The 17,096-nt window shown below is 56.4% G+C and overlaps 1 protein-coding gene across 2 annotated transcripts; it reads right to left on the reverse strand.

The window, feature by feature from the left end:
- Nucleotides 1–306: 306 nt before the first annotated feature.
- On the reverse strand, nt 307–8,921 carry NES (nestin). 2 transcript variants are annotated; one of them, XM_070396158.1, is made up of 5 exons: nt 8,046–8,921; nt 6,787–6,911; nt 4,985–5,058; nt 1,740–4,740; nt 307–1,643 (listed from the first exon to the last, which is right to left on the reverse strand). In XM_070396158.1, the coding sequence occupies exons 1-5, from the start codon at nt 8,826–8,828 to the stop codon at nt 839–841; spliced, it is 4,788 nt and encodes a 1,595-aa protein (XP_070252259.1). In that variant the 5' UTR covers nt 8,829–8,921; the 3' UTR covers nt 307–838. The 2 variants fall into 2 exon arrangements, with proteins under 2 accessions (XP_070252259.1, XP_070252260.1); XM_070396159.1 differs by having other exon boundaries at nt 307–1,625; nt 1,713–4,740.
- Nucleotides 8,922–17,096: the final 8,175 nt, after the last annotated feature.

Below are 17,096 nucleotides of genomic sequence, written 5' to 3' on the forward strand. Positions count from 1 at the left end.
GAGCGGGGGTGGCACAAGTCCTATTCCCTGTAATCAGCCCCGTGGTAGAGATGATGACAGCCTGCATGCTCAGGCACTGAGGTCACCTGGATTGGGACCCCCAGCCCTCCCCAGGGCCCTAGCACTGCTGCCTGCAGCCTTCACCTGTCTGCACTGCGCCCCATGAGGCCTCCAGGGCCTCCTCTCCTCAGGAAGAACCCCGCCCCAACACCAGCATCTCCCGATGCTTCCTGGTCTCCCCAGCTCCTGTGCTGGCCCTGACGACCCCTGAACTGGGGAAGAAAGAGTCCAGACTTTGTAGGTGGAAGCATTACTTTATTCAAGCAGGGATGAGCCAGAGAGGGTCACACAGGGCAGGAATATGGGGGGTCAGGACATAGGAGCACCCCCTTACTGACCGGACATCCCATGAGGGTACAGTGAGGAGGGACAGGGCTGGTGAACCCGCCCCCCCCCCCCCCCAAAGACCATCACAGCCACCTTCTTCTTAGCAGAGCCACCGGGCCCCAGGCCTTTTCCAGCCAAAAGGATGGGAAGGAAAGGGGGTGCAAGGAAAAGGGGCCTAGTCCTACAGGGATTCAGTTGGCTTAAACCTCATGGGACAGTGCAGGCATGATGCCCACTCTGCAGGGTCTGAGGGGCTGGTTTTTATTCCTGGAGCCGCCATTTTCGGGACAGGTAGGTGCCCTTCCCACTCCCCATTTCACCGTGGCCAGCCAGGCCTCTCGGGCAGAAACCACAGGTCGGGAGATCATAAGTTAAGGTGCTGGCCCTGAGCAGGGAGGGGGCTTGGGGACCTGTCCACACTCAAGTCCTAAGCGCAGGAACAGCACTGTCTCTAATCCTCCCCCGAGTCACCAGGAGACAATGAGTCCCCATCTCCTTCCCTCTGAGTGAACGTTAGGAACTGGCCTGGGTCCAGATGAAGAGAAGCCCCTGCCCAAGGGGTCTTCAGGGCATTCCCCTCCTCCTCCTCCTCCAAAGGGTTCCCTTGGTCCCCCTCAAGGGCCCCCAGTTTTCCCTGCCCTGCTCCTTCAGACTGCTGTATCCCATTCACCAACCCCCCATTCACATGCTCCAACTCATCCTTCAAGCTGGGGCCCTGGCCATTGACACCAGGGGTGTCCTCTGTCCCACTGAGGGTCCCCAGAGGGCCGGGGACTTGGTCCTCCCTCTCCAAGGGAGCATCGTCAGACTCATCCTCTGAGCCAGAGGGCTCCGTGCTGTCTTGGGACTCGGTCTCCTGGGCAGTCATAGGCGGATCAGCTGCTGCACCCCTCAAGCCATCATCCCAGGGAATGCTGACATCCACAGTCTCAGACCCCAAGAGGTTCCCCCTCTGAGCTCCGCTCATGGCAGGAAGGCTGTCAACAGAGGGCCCGGGCCTCCAGTGCCCACCCCCTGGCTCCTTCCGCTCCTCTTCTTCCTCCTCCTCTCCCTCCTCCCCACTCTCTTCCTCATCTGCAAACCCATCAGACTCCCCATCCTGACCCCAGGCTGCAGGCTCCAGTAGCATCTGGGACACCTGGTCCAGAGGCTCCATCAATTCCCTGGGGTCCCCATGAAGGACAGAAGCCTCAGTCCCCACATTGTCCTCAAATTCCTCTGACAGGTCAGAGTCCTGGACACATTCCTCCTCCTCTCCCTCCTCCTCCACCTCCTTCTCCTCCTCCTCCTCCTCTTCCTCCTCCTCCCCCTCCTCCTCCTCCTCTCCCTCCTCCTCCTCCTCCTTCTCCTCCTCCTCCTCCTCCTCTTTCTCCTCTGGGTGGGCCCCATGGCCCTCAGGGGTCAGGACAGCAAAATCACATCCCTCCTTTCTGGCCTCCCCTTGAGGTGAGGGCCTGTGCTCTGCAGCTACGTCCCGCTCGGCTGAGGCAGGGGAGCCGAGATACAGGGCCAGGGGCGTGGAGTCAGGAAGGGTCTCCCCCAGCTCATCAGCCTCGCTCTCATCTCTGCTCTCTTCCTCCTCATCCTGGAGGCCCTCGGGGAGTCCTCCAGGACCCAACTCCTCCTTCTCACCCTCCACCTTTTCCAGAGCCTCAGCCCTGCCCTCCAGCCCCCAGCTGGCCTCCTGGTTCCCCTCTGCTAGGGGCTGGGGCCCAAGGGCAACTTCAGGGATTGGGTTGAGCGACCAGGGCTCAGTGGGCCTGGGGCTGGAGGACCCTAGCCCTGGTTCTGCATCCTTCTCAGCTTCCTCTGAACCCAGGAGCCTGGGTTGAGGGGTATCACTTGCATCATGGCACAAGGTCTCAGCAGGAAGCACCTCGTCTTCTCCCGAGGGGACCTCAGGCTCCAACTCCTCCCCAGCCCCAGGAGACTCCAGAGAGTCTCTGCTCTTCCTGGGCAGTATGGAAAGCTCTGGCTCCAGAGCAGCTGCCTCCTCTAGGTCCTTTTCAGGCCCTTCCAAGCCCTGCACAGTCTTTGCCTCCAAACTTTCTTCCCCCAGGAGTGGCTCCATCACCTCCTCTCTGGTCAGGTGGCCTGGGTCCTCCAATCCTACCATCTTCTGCTCCAGTCCCTGCTCAGCTCCTGCAGCAGACTCACCCACAGCTGCCTCCAACCCCAAGGTGACCTCTGGGGAGGCTCGGCCACCCCCTGGGGCCTTATCCTCATTTTCCAATACTGGCTCTATCACCTCTGACATTCCCCAGGGAGCATGGAGGCCTTGGGCTTCCAGGTTCTCTGGCTCTTCAGGTTTCTGAAGGCCCTCAGCAACTCCCTCCCCACTGGCGCCCTCAGCTGGAGCCCTCTGCTCTTTGGGCTCAGGGCTCCCTGGGTGCCCCTCACCTGTGCTCCAGGCTCCTCCTACGGCAGTCAACTGCAGTTCTCCCTCCTCTGCAGATCCCTCCTTTCCAGAGAAGCCATCACATTCCCTCGGGTCCAGCTCTGCCTCATCCTCATCGTCCACTCCAGCCCTCCCAGAGGGCGTTTCCTGATCCAGTTCTTGGCCCCCCACCACCACATCTTCCCACCTCTGCTGATTTGAAGACAGCAGCAGCTCCTGCCCCTCCTCTTCCAGAGACCTCAGTGACACTGGATTCTCTCCCTTCTCCAAGTTCTCTTCCTCTTCCAGATACTCTTGACTTTCCTTGTCTACCTCTTCCAGAGATCTCAAATTTTCTAGGTTCCATTCTCCCAGAGATCTCAATGATTCTTGATTCTCTTTTTCTAGGGACTTCAGTGACTCTTGGTTCTCTTCCACAGACCCCAGCGATTCTTGAATTTCCTTTTCTAGAGGTTTCATTGTCTCCTGATTCATTTCTTCCAGAGACCACAATGGCCCTTGAATTTCTGTAGACTTTAATATTTCTAGATCTTCTCCTGCAGACTTTAGCGGTTTTAGATTCTCTGTTTCAGAACATCTTACTGCCGCTATACTCTCTTCTTTTAGGGACCTTAATAACTCTTGATTCTCTTCTTCAAAAGGTCTAAATATCCCCTGGTCTTTTCCAAGAGACTTCAGTGACTCTGGTTTCACCTTTTCCAGAGGTCTCACTGTCATTTGGTCTTCTTCTCCTAGAGACTCCAGTGGCTGTTGAGTCTCTTTTTCTAGAGGTCTCGTTGTTTCTTGGTCCTCTTCTTCTAGAGACCTCAGTGGTTCCTGGTTCTCTTTTTCTAGAGATCTCAAGGACTCTTGATTCTCTTCTAGAGACCTCAGAGACTCAGGATTTTCTTTTTCTAGAGTTCTCAGTGTTTTCTGGTCCTCTTCTTCTACAGACCTTGGTGGTTCTTGATTCTCTTTTTCTAGAGCTCTCAAGGACTCAAAGTTCTCCCCTTCTAGAGACTTCACTAATTCTTGATTTTCCTTCCCTGGATATAAAAATGTCTCTAGATTATCTTCAAGAGATCTCATTAGTTCTTGATTCCCTTTTTCTAGAGATTGCAATATCTGCGGGTCCTCTTTTTCTATAGGCTTAAGTAGTTCTAGAGTCTCTTTTTCTGGAGTTCTCACTACCTCCATGTCCTTTTCCTCTAAAGACTTCAATAGCTCTTGATTCTCCTTCCCTAGAGGTCTCAGTGTCTCTGGACTCTGTTTTTCCAGAAACATCAGTGGCTCTTGACCCTCCTCTTCCAGAGACTTCAGAGTTTCTTTTTCCAAAGGACCCTGGGCGTCCTGGATTTCCTTCCTGTCCAGATCCCCCTCTTCTTGCTGTGTTTGCTGCTGCAGGCTGCTTACCACTTTGACCTCTATGGCTATTTCCTTCTCTGCCAGTTCCCACAGTTGCCCTTCACCATCCTTCTGAAATCTGCTGGACACTCTAGTCTCACTGGGTTCTCCATCTTTGGCCTCTAAACTGGGGTGGTCAGGGGTGAGGGGTGGGGCCAAGGAGGCCTGATCCTCAGGGGACTGGCCTGGACTGGCCTTTAGCTGCTTGCCCCCAGGCTCCTCTGGTCCTGGCAGGATGCAGGCAGGGATGGCTACCTTGGCTTCAGCCCCCATGGCCTGTGGAAACTGTTGTTGCCCAACCTCTGGCTGGAGCACAGAGAGAGGGGCGTCCTGGGCTCTGATCTCTCCGTCTGTAGCAGGGCAGGGAGCCTGAGTTGTGGGTGGGATAGGGGTGCTGGCCAAGGTGGGGGTACGAGCCTGGAGGGATTCCTGGCTCTTCAGAAAGGCTGGAACAGGTGTCTGAAGAGTATCAGGTAAGGGCAAGGAGAGGGGAGTAGGGCTGAGGACAGAGAGCAAAGGTCCCAGACGCTGGCCCTCTGGAGTACCAGGAAAATGAAGCTCCAGCTTGGGGTCTGGAAAGATGGAGGAAAAGAAACGGTGTCAGTATGTACTGGCAGGGGGGATGGGGCCGCAGAGCAGTTACCATTTCTGGCAAGAGTGCCCATGGGCCCTATCCTTGCCTCCTACTGTATGGGTTGTTGGGAGCCAAGGAGTCAAGACTTAGACTGGTGCCTCTCAAGAAAGGAATTGCTCTGGGATATGAAAAGCAAAAAAGGGCAGAGTTTTGAGGAGGGGGAACCAGGCCCCAACTCTTACCCTGGAAGCTGAAGGAAACCTTGGACACACCGCCAGGTATCTGCAGTCGGGAGTTCTCAGCCTCTAGGAGGGTCCTGGAGAATGAGGGAGGGAAAACTGAGTCAGCCCTCTGTCCACAGGCCAGTAGGCAAACCAGCCAGAAAAAAACACGAAAATAAAAACCAAAACCCTAATACTGCAGGCTTCCTTTTCATTTTTACCACTATCACACGAAAGCCACAGGTGGGGATATACGTGGCTGTGTACATGAAATCACATATCCAGATATCACCCACTTGGTCACAGAGCATCACACACATATTTGGGGCACACAGATGAGCTCACAGACACACAAGCAGATTCCCACACAGCAGACACAATGTACACACTCCCACATATAGCTTAGACTGGTCTCCCCCTCCCCACCCCAGGCTAATGACCTCATCCTCTGTGTGTGGTGCCCATTCTCATGCTAATTGATGCCATTGTCCACACCACCATCTGGAGGGTCTAAGGAGGGGCTTCCCAGGGGAAGTGGGAATTCTCAGGCTGTTCCCATGGGATAGGCTCCCTCCTCCTCCCCCAGGGCCCCAGGAGCCAGTCACAGAAAGAAATAAAAGAATTCATCTAAATCCTTTTCAGGCCTCAAAAACCCAGAGGTTAAGCCTTCCCCAGACCCTTTCCCTCAGTGATTTGATTGGGGTTAAGGCCCTCATCTTGGGATCTCTAAGTGCTCTGGGTCCCAAGCCTTTTAGGGCAATGGAGGTCTTTGTGTTCATGCCTCTGTCTCAATACCCCATGGGGACTGGGGAGGAGAGACCCATAGGAGGAGGGGGAAACAATCAATTCAACAGGTTATGCTGAACATCAGCTCTCAGCTCTTCCTCATGATCTCTGAGTCTGGTTAGTATTGTCTGCGGTCTCACCTCCATCCTTCCCCAGGCAGCATCCTGCCCTCTGAGCTCACTCAACGGCTCCCTTCCTCATCCCTGGCTCCTCACTGAGCCCTGCTTCCTTTCTGGGCCCTGCTTCCCCTCCCCTCCAGAACCTGTCCTAGGACCCCTGCCTTTGTTTGTCTGTGGACTCTGGGGGCACTGTCTTCATAGCTTGTCTAACCCCGGCCCTCACAGTGGGCTTGGTATACGAAGCCCTTCATGGTAGCAAAGCCCCTTCCTCAGGCTCTGTCACTGAACCCTCAGCCAACCAGGTCAGTTTCCCGGAAGAGGCTGTGAGTTTACCCAAGGCCATGCAGCCAGAGCAGCAGCACCTCCTCAGTATCAGCCTTTCCTGGGCCAGGAAGTGTGGCTAGCAGAAGGGCTGGGTAGGGCAAGGGACTAGGATTTGAGAATAGTCAGGCCCATGACATTCAGGATGGAAGGGGCCTTGGAGGTCACGCAGCCCATCTTCCATCTTCCAGACAAGGAGACTCGCCAGTGCAAACCAGTGCCACCTACCCACACCTGCAGTTCCTCCTTTCTGAGGTTGCTCAAGGAACTTACCTCCTTGTGTGAGAATACACACACAGACAGGGCTTTTCAGACCCCTGGGGTAAGAGTCCGATGCAGATGCCCCACAGGTGGCCAACCCTCTCTCCTACTCAGCAATATCACTTCTCCTTGGGGGATTTCTTGGGCACAGGATACTTCTCTGGTCCTGAACCCATCGGGGATTAAGTGGGCTCAGGTGGGAAATATATTGGTGTGAAAGGGATCAGCCTAGAGTCACAGAACCTAGTGGTGGTAGAGCTGCCACCACCCATGGCTCCAGACCCCTTCAGCTGAGGCCCTTCTGCCTCATCTGGGTGGTTCGGGGTCAACCTGTACCTGTATGTGGCAACCTCCAGGCTGAGGGACATCTTGAGGCGTGCCAGCTGCTGCCGACCTTCCAGGACCTGGGCAATCTGACTCTGTAGGTCCTTTTTCTCCTGCTCCAGGGCCTCCATGGCCAGCTGCAGAGCAAGCCAGAGGCAGTCAGTAAAGGGTGGGGGTCCTGCCTGCTGACAAACCTGCATCCCCCTGGCTGTGCAACAGCACCTTCTGCTCCTGACTTGTCTGTTGAGCAGATTCCTGCCTCCCTACCCCACTCCCTGCCCAGAGAACCCCTCTGGAGACCCCAAGAGGAGCACAAGGGCCCCTCTCAGGCGTGTTCTCTCTCTCTCTCTCTCTCTCTCTCTCTCTCTCTCTCTCTCTCTCTTGTTTCCCATGGGGCTCCTTCTCTGAGGATGCTGACTAAATGATTGCACATGCTGCTCAGAATTCAACTGCCACAGGAAGGGGGACATGAGGGAGGGGAGGAGATGGTTACAGAGCAGAGGAGAGGGCAGGGGGAGTAGAAGCAGAAGGAAAAACGATTAATCAAGAAGCCTGAAGCCCGCAGCACTGGAAGCCAAAACTGCCTTAGTCCCAATCACTGTCTTTTGCTCCTCACACCCACCCCCTCCACTTCCCACATGTTCTGGAATCTGTCTCCTCTGAGAGGAGGGTTGGGGAGGTGGCCATGGAGAGACCTCTGTCGGCCCAGGAAGGGAGCTGTTTTCTCAGTTGCTGGTCACATCTGTGCAGTGTGAGGGGGAGCAGCTGTCCCAGGCTTCTGGAATGTGCTGAGGGAGTTAAGAAGCCATGACGTGGGACACGGGCAGTTGGTCCCTCATGCAGGGCCCCTCACCCCCACCTGTCAGGGGGACGAGGGTGGTTAGGAACTTTGAAGATTCTGAGTAGCAGGACCATGAGGCTCGGCAGCACAGAGAGGGAAAGTCCTGGGCATCTTGCCAGTGACAGCGGAGTCTAGGGAGGGGCCCAGAGGCCATCAGAGTGGGAAGGTGCTTACACCCGTCTTGGGCCTGTCTGCCCTTTCAGGTGGTCTGATTTGAGAGGCTCTGACCCCAACCATTTCCACCCTATTCTAGTGGAGCTGTGAAAGCCTAGGGCCTCTGGCACCAGCTATGAGTTTTCTAAGAAGTGGTCCCTGAATGGGCAGCCACCCCCCTTCCGCCTCCACTTCCCACTCCCTTCCCCAGAAGGTCTCTCAGCCCCGTAAGGACTTTTCGGAGCCTTGTTTCGCCCCAGGTCCCCCACCTCCTCACCTGGAACTTCTCCGTGGCCCTCAGCTGCTCCTGCCAGCGGCCCTCCAACCTCTGCTCCAGGGCTGCCCTGCGCTCTTGGAGGCCGCCGCGCTCGGCCTGTAGCTGCTGCAGCTCTAGGTGCCCCTGGCGGGCTCCCTGCACCGCCTGACCCAGCCTCTGGCGGGCCTCGCCCAGCGCCGTCTCCATGCGCTCCACGCGCTCCTGGTAGCCGCGCACGGCCCCGCGCCACGCCTCGCCCAGCAGGCGCGCGAGCTCCTCCACTTCGGGGCCGGGCGCCGGGGGCGCGCGGGGGGGACCGGGGCGGCACGGGGGCCCCGCGGCCGACGCGGTCAGGCCCGCGCGCTCCTCCTCGTGCGCCGCGCGCAGGGCCTCCAGCTCGCGCTCCAGCTCGGCCGCCCGGCGGCTCAGCCAGGCCTGGGCGCACTTCTCCGCCTCCACGGCGCGCCGGCTGCGGGCCGCCTCCTCCGCCGTGCGCTCGCGGGCCAGCCGCTGCTGCCGGCACCGGCCCGCCACGCTCTCCGCCTCCTCCTCCAGGCTGTCGCGCGCCACCTCGGCCGCGTGCTTCTCCCGCCAGCGCTGGTCCACGAGGGCCCGCAGGGCGGCCAGCTCGTCGGCGGCGCGGGCCCGCCAGGAGGCGTCCCCGGACTGTGCCCGGAGACCGACGAGCTCCGCGCTGAGCAGCTCATACTGTTCCTCCAGCGCCTTGACCCGGGCCAGGTAGGCCTCCAGGCGACGGTTGAGCTCCCACATCTGAAAAGATTCCACCCCCAGGCAGCCCTCCATCCTGCACGTCGGACCCGCCCAAGAGGGAGAGGCGCTGGGCACCGGGAGAAGCCAGCGGCTCACACAGCTTTTAGGATGAAAGGGAAAAGGAGGCCGACGGGGACAATGACAGGACGGGGCGAGGAGCGGCTGGAGCGACGGGGAGTCGGGAGTGGGAGCGAGGCTATTCATACTCCCGCCGGTCCGGCCGGGGCGGGGGCGGGGGCGGGGGCGGGGCCTGGGCCTTAACCCCTTCCGCGTGGAGGGGCCGCGGCGTCCCCTGTCCGTCCCTGCGGCCTGGTGTGCCAGATGCAAAGTGGAACTTTTTTTTAAAGGAAAAGCCATGCCTGGAGAATCTGATCCCAGGGTGTGGCTTTCTGAGGGAGGAGGCAGTGAGGAAGGGTCATAACCCTGATGAACATCGAGTATGCACAGAACTAGCCGTCCAGGGGCTGCCAGGGCATTCGGGCCTGGAGAGGATTCCAGTCTCAGTTACTCAGCACACCCGAGAAAGATGTCACTTCCTGAGCTCCTCTAAGACTCCGTTTCTTCATCCATAAAATGGGAGCAATGATGGAAAGCCCATGGATGTTGTTTTCTTTCTTTTTTTTGGCAATTGCAAATGCCCCACCCCACCACCCCAAAATACTAGAAGAAGGCAGAGTTGCAAAGAGAGGTAAGAGAGACACTGCCTGGGAAAAAAGAACAGATGCGTTTTATTGGGAGACTGCAAATGTACACACCCCCTATCGCCTCTGTGTCCATCCGAGAATGGAAAGGTCAGATGACAGGGTACTTTCCCCATTACTCACCTCCATGCTTCCTACTGCTCCTCCACAAAACCCGAGGTTCACGTACCCACCCCGCTTAGTCCGAGGCCTTCCCCCGCCCGGGTCTCAGGGAAGGGCGCCACGTCCTGGACTAGGTGGCAGGGACTTTTGGGCAGAGGGCGCCCCCTGGTGGCCTACAGGCCTGGCCAAGAAGAGGAAGCAGAAAGAAGCAGCGGTTCTTCCCTTGATCACAACCAGCCCAGATTTATTGAGCCTTTGTGATGTGCCAAAGCATGCTCTGACAATTTTACTTACATTGTCTGATTTAATCCTTCAAACATCCCTTTGATGGTTCTGCATTTCAGGAAGCAGAGAGCTCACCGAGGGTGGGAGTAGTTGGGAAGGCCTCCTGAGGAGGAGGGGTCCTCCTCCTGGATAGGGGAGACTGTAGGATTTGGGATATGCAGAGTAAAGGGGAAGCAGGGCCAAGGAGGAGAGTCAGGGATAATGAGACCGGGGGAATCTTAGGGAAGGAATTTCTGCTCACATAAATCCAACTTAGTTCTACAAGTGTTAATCAGCACCTACTATGTGTCAGCATTCAGTCCCAGCCCTGGAGGAGCTGGGTGATGTGAGAGCAACAGTGATGGGTGCTCATCTGTAATACTATCAATAACAAAAAAGTATATTAAGCCCGGCCAGCTTGGCTCAATGGTTGAGCATCGACCTATGAACCAAAGGGTCATAGTTCAATTCTTGGTCAGGGCACATGACCGGGTTGCGGGCTTAATCCCCAGTGTGGGGCGTGCAGGAGGCAGTTGATCAATGATTCTCTCTCATCACTGATGTTTCTCTCTCTCCATCTCCCTTCCTCTCTGAAATCAATAAAAACATATTTAAAAACAACAACAACCAGTGATGGGTGCTCATAGTCTGGTGATGGAAGTGGACATATAGCTTATTAGCTCCCAAGGTGTCTGTAGAGTTAGGGGAGCACAGAAAACCAAGAGGGTTTCCTAAGTTACAGCAAACCAGAAGACCTGGAGGCCATGCCCACCCGTTCCCTCCCAGCCCCAGGCAGGCTGGGATTGGAATTCACTACCAATATGTGGCATAGGGACTGGGGGGGGGGGGGGTCCATGGTGTGGAGTGCGGGGAGCCACTGAGGGCTGGTGTAGACGGGAGGCGGAGGCTTCTCCTTCCTCACATCACCTCACAGATCCTGCTGGTTGGTTTGGGCTGGGACCTCCCCAAGAATAGTGTCCAGGAGAGCTGACTGGGGTCTCCCCTCCTCTTTCTCTTCCTCCCTATGGGGAGAGAGATGCTGAATACTTGGGGCCCCTGGAATCCTTAGGGAGGTCCCCTGGAGAGGTGGGATGGCATAAGGAGGTGACTGTCTCTCCTGGCTACTCCCTCTGATGCGGAGGGGAGACACTTGGCACTGTGTCTCACGCAAAGAGCACTGGGTCTGACCTTTGATTTTCTAGTTGAATGACCTAGGGCCGTGGTCAGCAAACTGCGGCTCGCGAACCACATGCGGCTCTTTGGCCCCTTGAGTGTGGCTCTTCCTAAGCCTTAGGAGGACCCTAATTAAGTCAATAACAATGTACCTACCTATATAGTTTAAGTTTAAAAAATTTGGCTCTCAAAAGAAATTCCAATCGTTGTACTGTTGATATTTGGCTCTGTTGACTAATGAGTTTGCCGACCACTGACCTAGGGAAAGTCACATAACTTCTGTAGGTGATCCTCAGTTTACCTGTTGGTAAAGGAGGTTAACACCCATCCCCATAAGTTTTACTTGAGTATCAAACAAGACCAGGTGTGGGGACATCTTTCTACCAAGCCATGTAGCTGGAGCAAACTGCCCGCCCATGAACCGCTCTGGGTGAGTTTTGGGGCTCATGGGAAGCAGAGATGATCTAGAATGCTAGAGAAGAATCTAGTGTTGCTTTTCCTAAGGCAGGAGACGGTGGGTTCTAGCAAACACAGCCTGACAGAGCTTCATCAATGCTCAGCGGGTTCTAAGCAGATCACCGGTATCTGAATCAGAAAACTGAGAAAAATGAGGCCCTGCATGGGGGCCAGCAGGCACTCCCCAGACACTCCTAGGCCAGTGTCCTCCTCTCCTCCCCCGGGGCTTGCACTGGATTACGGGGTTTTGGTGAGGCCTTTGGCTGCACTTCCTGTGTCTCTGGGCCCAGGACACATGGGCCATGTGACACTACAGGGGTGGATACAAAGTTCAGTAGTTTCCCCAGAGATATCCGTGAGCAAGCCGAGGAGGGCTCTGGGCTGTCTCAATGGGTTGTCCTCAGTCCTGACTGTTATAATGTTTGTTTGGTGTGTGTGCGTGTTTTTTTAAAGCAGATTTTCTTTTAAAAAAAAATTTAAAATACATTTTTATTGATTTCAGAGAGGAAGGGATGGGGAGAGAGAGAGAGAAACATCAATGATGAGAGAGAATCATTGATCGGCTGCCTCCTGCACGCCCCCTGCTGGGGATTGAGCCTGCAACCCAGGCATGTGCCCTGACCAAGAACTATCCGGTTTTTAGACTTTTCACAATCCGCAGTGTGTTCATTCCGCATAACTGGAAGCACATCAGAGGAGGCTCGAGGCCATAGTGTTGAGAAAGAAAGGAGCTGCAGGAAGTATGCACGGCAGATGCGTTTCTCAAACATTCAAAACCCTGCAAAACAACGTGTTTTTTGGAGACACGTGCATATGTAGTAAACATATTGCTGAAAGGCAAAATGATGATAAAAATCAAAGAGAGCACAGCGATTCTGTCTGGGGAGGAGGAGGGGCTGCAAGGGGGATGGAGTGGCACACCACTGGGTGTAATATAATTATTGATAAAGGACGTGACGTGTTAGAAAATAAATGCATAGGGTTGGGCATCTTAAGTGTCTGAAGAGTTCTAGGGTAAAAGGACCCAGACTTCTTACGTGGATCCAGGAACCGGAACCAGGGTGGTGGGTGGAAAGGATGGGGCCCAGATGCCAGCCAAAGGAGACGGTTGCAAGGCTTGTCTCTGTCCTGAGCAGGTTGCCACCACATGGAGGGAAGGCTCTGTTACTGGAGCCCAGGCCGGCTGCCCGCTCCAGGCTGATTCATTTTTGGAGCTGTCCTAGTGGATCTTGGTGGCTTCCTCAATCCTGGGGACTCCAACAATTTAGGAATGAACAACACATCTTGACCCCAGGGTCTGTCCCTCTGTCCTCCCTGGAGAGCTGCAGTTCCTGCCCTGAATTATTGCCAGAGGGTTCTTTGGGCCAAAACAAGAGGCCTGGGAATGAATTCCAGAAAGAAGTTGCTTGCGTTGTGGGATCAAAGAGAAGTGGAGTGGGATAAGGGAGAGGAAGAGGCGGTGTGCTCTCTACCACCAGCCCCTCCCTGCCCAAGTAACAGTGGGCCCCAGGCCCCAGGCTGGGGCCAAGGAGAAGCGCCCACCGGAGCCTCTTGTTGGATGTGATGTCTCAAGGAGGCACTAGGTGGAGCCAGGACACCAGGACACCTCCGCCTCATCTATGGGATTTGGGGGTCAAGCTGTTTTCCTGCTGGGAGTCCAGTGTCCAGGGGGACCCACTAGGAGGGAATGTGAGGAGGATTCGAGACAAGGAAAGTCTGAGGAGATGGGAAGAAGAAGGGAATCTGTGTGGGGGAAGAGGGAGGAGGGAGGGGGGTACCCAGGACAGCTGGGGGGAAGGGGAGGTAAATTTATCTTCTGAGCTGGTGGCATTAAAAATAACTGGAGGCTCTGAGTAACCCAAGCTCCCAGCTTTCTATGTTGGGGTGGAGGCCATCAGTGGGGACTAGAAGAGCAGAGTGATGCGGAAGCAGAGGGCGACTACAGTGATCCCCCCACACACTCCCCCGCTCCTGCCTGGGGGTAGTGCACCAGGGCCTGGGCCTGCTGGTGGACTGGCTGGGGAGAGGGGACAAGGAAGGAAGGAGGAGTGCGCGGGGAGCCAGGCAGGAACAATGCTGGCTTCTAGCCTGGCGACTGAGGAGAGAGGAGGGAAGGGAGAGAATGAGGGGCGGAGAAAAGGAAAAGAAAAGAAAGGTGACAGAGCTGGAGAAAGTACCCCACCTGGTGCAACTCCCTCCTCCCCTTCCTGGTCCCTTGAAGCCACTGGAGGAAAGGAGCCTTTCTTCTGGGTTCAGTCCTCCTGCGGAGCTAAAGCTGCAGCAGGAGGCAATGAAGTTAGCCCTCAGCAAGGACTTCCCTGGAGGAACGGGGACCATGGGAAGGTCGTGGGAGGGTGGGTTCCCTCCTTCTCTGGTAAGTCCTGGCACTCGGCTGGGTTGTAGCACATGTTCTTGCCCTGAGACAGGCTGCCAGACGGAATGACCTCACTCTCCTGTCTCTGTGTTTCTGTGGTCCCTTGGCTGGCTTCTGGGTCCAGCTTTGATGACAGGACAATTACAGGAAAGTTTCGCTGAAAGATTTAGCCTCTGTACACAGCTATGAGGAAAGGGGCTGGAGCTGAGGCTGGGCAGCCTGATGGCCGATGCTGGTGATGGTCAGAGAGGGCCCCCATGGACACCTTGTCCCACAGGGCTTGCTGTGCAGGTCCTGCCCTGGCTCTGGAACGGAGGCGAGGTGTGGGGCGACATCCTGGCACATAATGGGAGCTCTGTGACTATTTCCTCATTGGATGGAAGAACAGATGGGAGCTCTTGTGTCGGGGACGGCACTGGCCCCGCTCACCACAGTGTTTGGCACATAATCGATGCTCTGTTAATGTTAGTCAAGGGAATAAAAGCTGCCCTTCTGCCCAAGGCCGGGTCCTAACTTTATAGGCACCCCCGAAAGCAGTGATGGCACCCGTGCCCAGTGTGGCCAAGTAGGCAATGACCTGGCCCTGGTTCTCCTTATACTCGGGCTCATACCTGTGTAGGCTGAAGTGGGTTAGGGGCTAGGTTAAGGCTCTAGCAGGGGTGGGGAATGTCTGGCCTGCAGGTCCCCATATAAGGTCTGCAAAGTCATTTGGTCTGGCCCTGCCGAGGCATTAGGGGTGAGTTAATTAAATGTTTGACCAAATATAGCAGGCTAATTTTTAAGTGGATAATTTTGTATAGCACAAGAATGATGTTATAAATATCCAAATGGCCCTTGGCAGAAATAAGGTTCCCCACCCCCCCCTGCAAAGAATCTCCCTCAGTGTTCCTCCCCGGCTGGGTGCCGGATCCCATGCCCTCAGGCCCCTGCTGAAACCTTAGCCCCTAATCCCCACCTGAACCTGAAGGGCCCACACCTGTTCTGGCCTCATAAAGAGAGAGGGCCAGAGGGGCCCAGGCTGGGCCCACTCCAGGCTGAGAGATGGAAGCTAGACTGTGGGAGAACTAACATTTCTCTCCACGCTGACACCTGCTCCCCTGCTAGAGAGGCTGGGGGTTGGAGGGGTCCAGCTGACAGCCATGTGACCTGCCAGTTTGTGGCGACCTCAAGCAGCCCCTTCATGTTACCCGTGAGTTCTCTGTCCCTGCCTCCTCAGTGACCCCCAGGCAAGCCACACCCTTTTCTGAGCCTCAGTTTCGTCTGGACGGAAGGAGAGGGGTGATCCCTGAGGGCCCTGTCTTTGGGGACTCTGTTCTCTGGTCCCAGGATTCCCAGCTTCTAAGATCCCACCTGGGATGGCCAGAGGGAGGCTGGTTGCTGAGGACTGTGAAGTGTCAGGTTGCTCCAGCTTCAGTCACCTGCTTGAACCCCAGCCTGGCTTGTCACACCTGCTCACTCCAAGTAGGAGCTGAGGCCTGAGTCCAATCTCCTCTGGGCACCCCCAGATCTCCCCTGATGGCTGCCAGGGTTGCCCTCCTTTCTGCTTTTGAACCTTTGCTGCTCCCTGAGAGTGGCTGGAGCCCTGGCCAGCCCTGCAAGTGGTTGGGAGAGCCTGGCCAACCCTATGGCAGGCTGGGACAGGAAGAAGGAGCAGTCTGAGGTTTCTGGGGCACTGGGCAGAGGCAGAGGTCAGGCAGCCATGAGGAGGCAGAAGAATGGAGGAGCTGGCCCTTTAAAGTCCCTTCTAGTTGGAGGGGTCGGTGGCTGCAGCTCCAGGGGATGAGAAAGGGACCAGAATGTCCTGGGAAATGAATGATGGTTCCAGAGGAGTCTATAGACTGGGGTTAAGTGGGGTCAGCCCTGTCTCCCCCTCCCCCTTCAGTGCCAGTGACTGTGCAGGCAGCTGACCCTGCTGTGGGAGCCACTGCTGCGGAGAGAGCGGGCTGGGGTGGGGGTCGGGGAGCGGCTGGGAGGGGCCGAGGGGGTGCAGACCATGCAGACCAATGGGAAACAAATGGAGGTGGGGATGGACACCCAGGGGAAAGCCAAGGGACAGACACCGCCTCTGAGAACTGATCCTCTGGTGGGAATGGGCTGGGCAAGGGACACTGGAGGGTCCAAGTGTCACTGGAAGAGAGGAAGGGGCATGGAGACTTCCTGGGGACTGGGGCTCCTCAGGGTCCCTCTGTAAGATACAAAGCCCCCCCGGAGGCAGGGGAGGGAGACCAAGGGTCAACAGCAAGGGGTGTGCCAGGGCCCAGAGGAAGGTGGTGCTGGACAGGGGAGAGGCGTGAGGAAGGAGCAAGGCCTCGGTGGGCCTCGAGTGGGAATCCTGGCAGCCCTGGGTAGGGGCGGGGTGGTGTGGGCCTGCCAGGTTTCTGCCACTGCCTGGGAAGAGCCCAGCCCAGCGATCCTTATCCAGGGCAGAAACAGAACTGGTTTCTCGACTGGCAGCTGGCAGTGCCAAGGGGCCGGGGCAGGAGGAAGCCAGAGGTCAGGAGGGCAGTGGCAGGCCTGAAGGAGAGGTGGGGGACCTGACAGGGGACCCTGACCAGCACTCCGGCAATAGTCTCAACCGCCACTGCTGGGGCCACTGTAGGCACTGTGTTTGTGTCTTATTTGCACACAACTGATTCACTTTCCTTATTTATTGATTTTAGAGAGAGAGATTGATTTGTTGTTCCGTTCATTTATGCATTCATTCATTCATTGGTTGGTTCTTATATGTGCCCTGACTGGGGACCAAACCCGCAACTTTGGCGCATTGGAAGGACGCTCTGATTCACTTTCTATATAGACTAAGTGACCCCCCCACCAGGTCCCTCCTGTCCCTCTACTCTGTCCCCCATCTTCCTCAGGTATGGCTGGCCCAGCCAGGAGAAATACCTGGTTGGACTCAGCTCCTCCCCTCCTCCCCTCCTCCTCTCTTCCCCTCCTCCCCTCCTCCCCATCCCCCCCTGAGCCTCTCCCCCATCCTCCACTAACTCTGGGAGGCTCCGGAGGTCACTGTGGGGAGGGAAAAGGGAGCCAAAAAGAGGTGGGGGACCCTGGAGGACTGTCTCAGAGCCTGCTTCCTTTCACCTCCTACACTCCCTCCTCCTCCCACCACAAAGGGCCTGGCAGTCCCATCCATCTTGTGCCTGTGGAGGTCCTGAGGCAGCCTTTTGTAGGGACCTGGGGTCAGAGGGCCTGACTGTTATGGGGTAGGGGACTGAGTCATGAAAAAGTTAC

This window comes from Myotis yumanensis, unplaced genomic scaffold (genome assembly GCF_028538775.1).
Source record: "Myotis yumanensis isolate MYYU_CA2020_CCGP unplaced genomic scaffold, mMyoYum1.0.hap1 SCAF_17, whole genome shotgun sequence".
NCBI classification, from domain to species: domain Eukaryota; kingdom Metazoa; phylum Chordata; class Mammalia; order Chiroptera; family Vespertilionidae; genus Myotis; species Myotis yumanensis.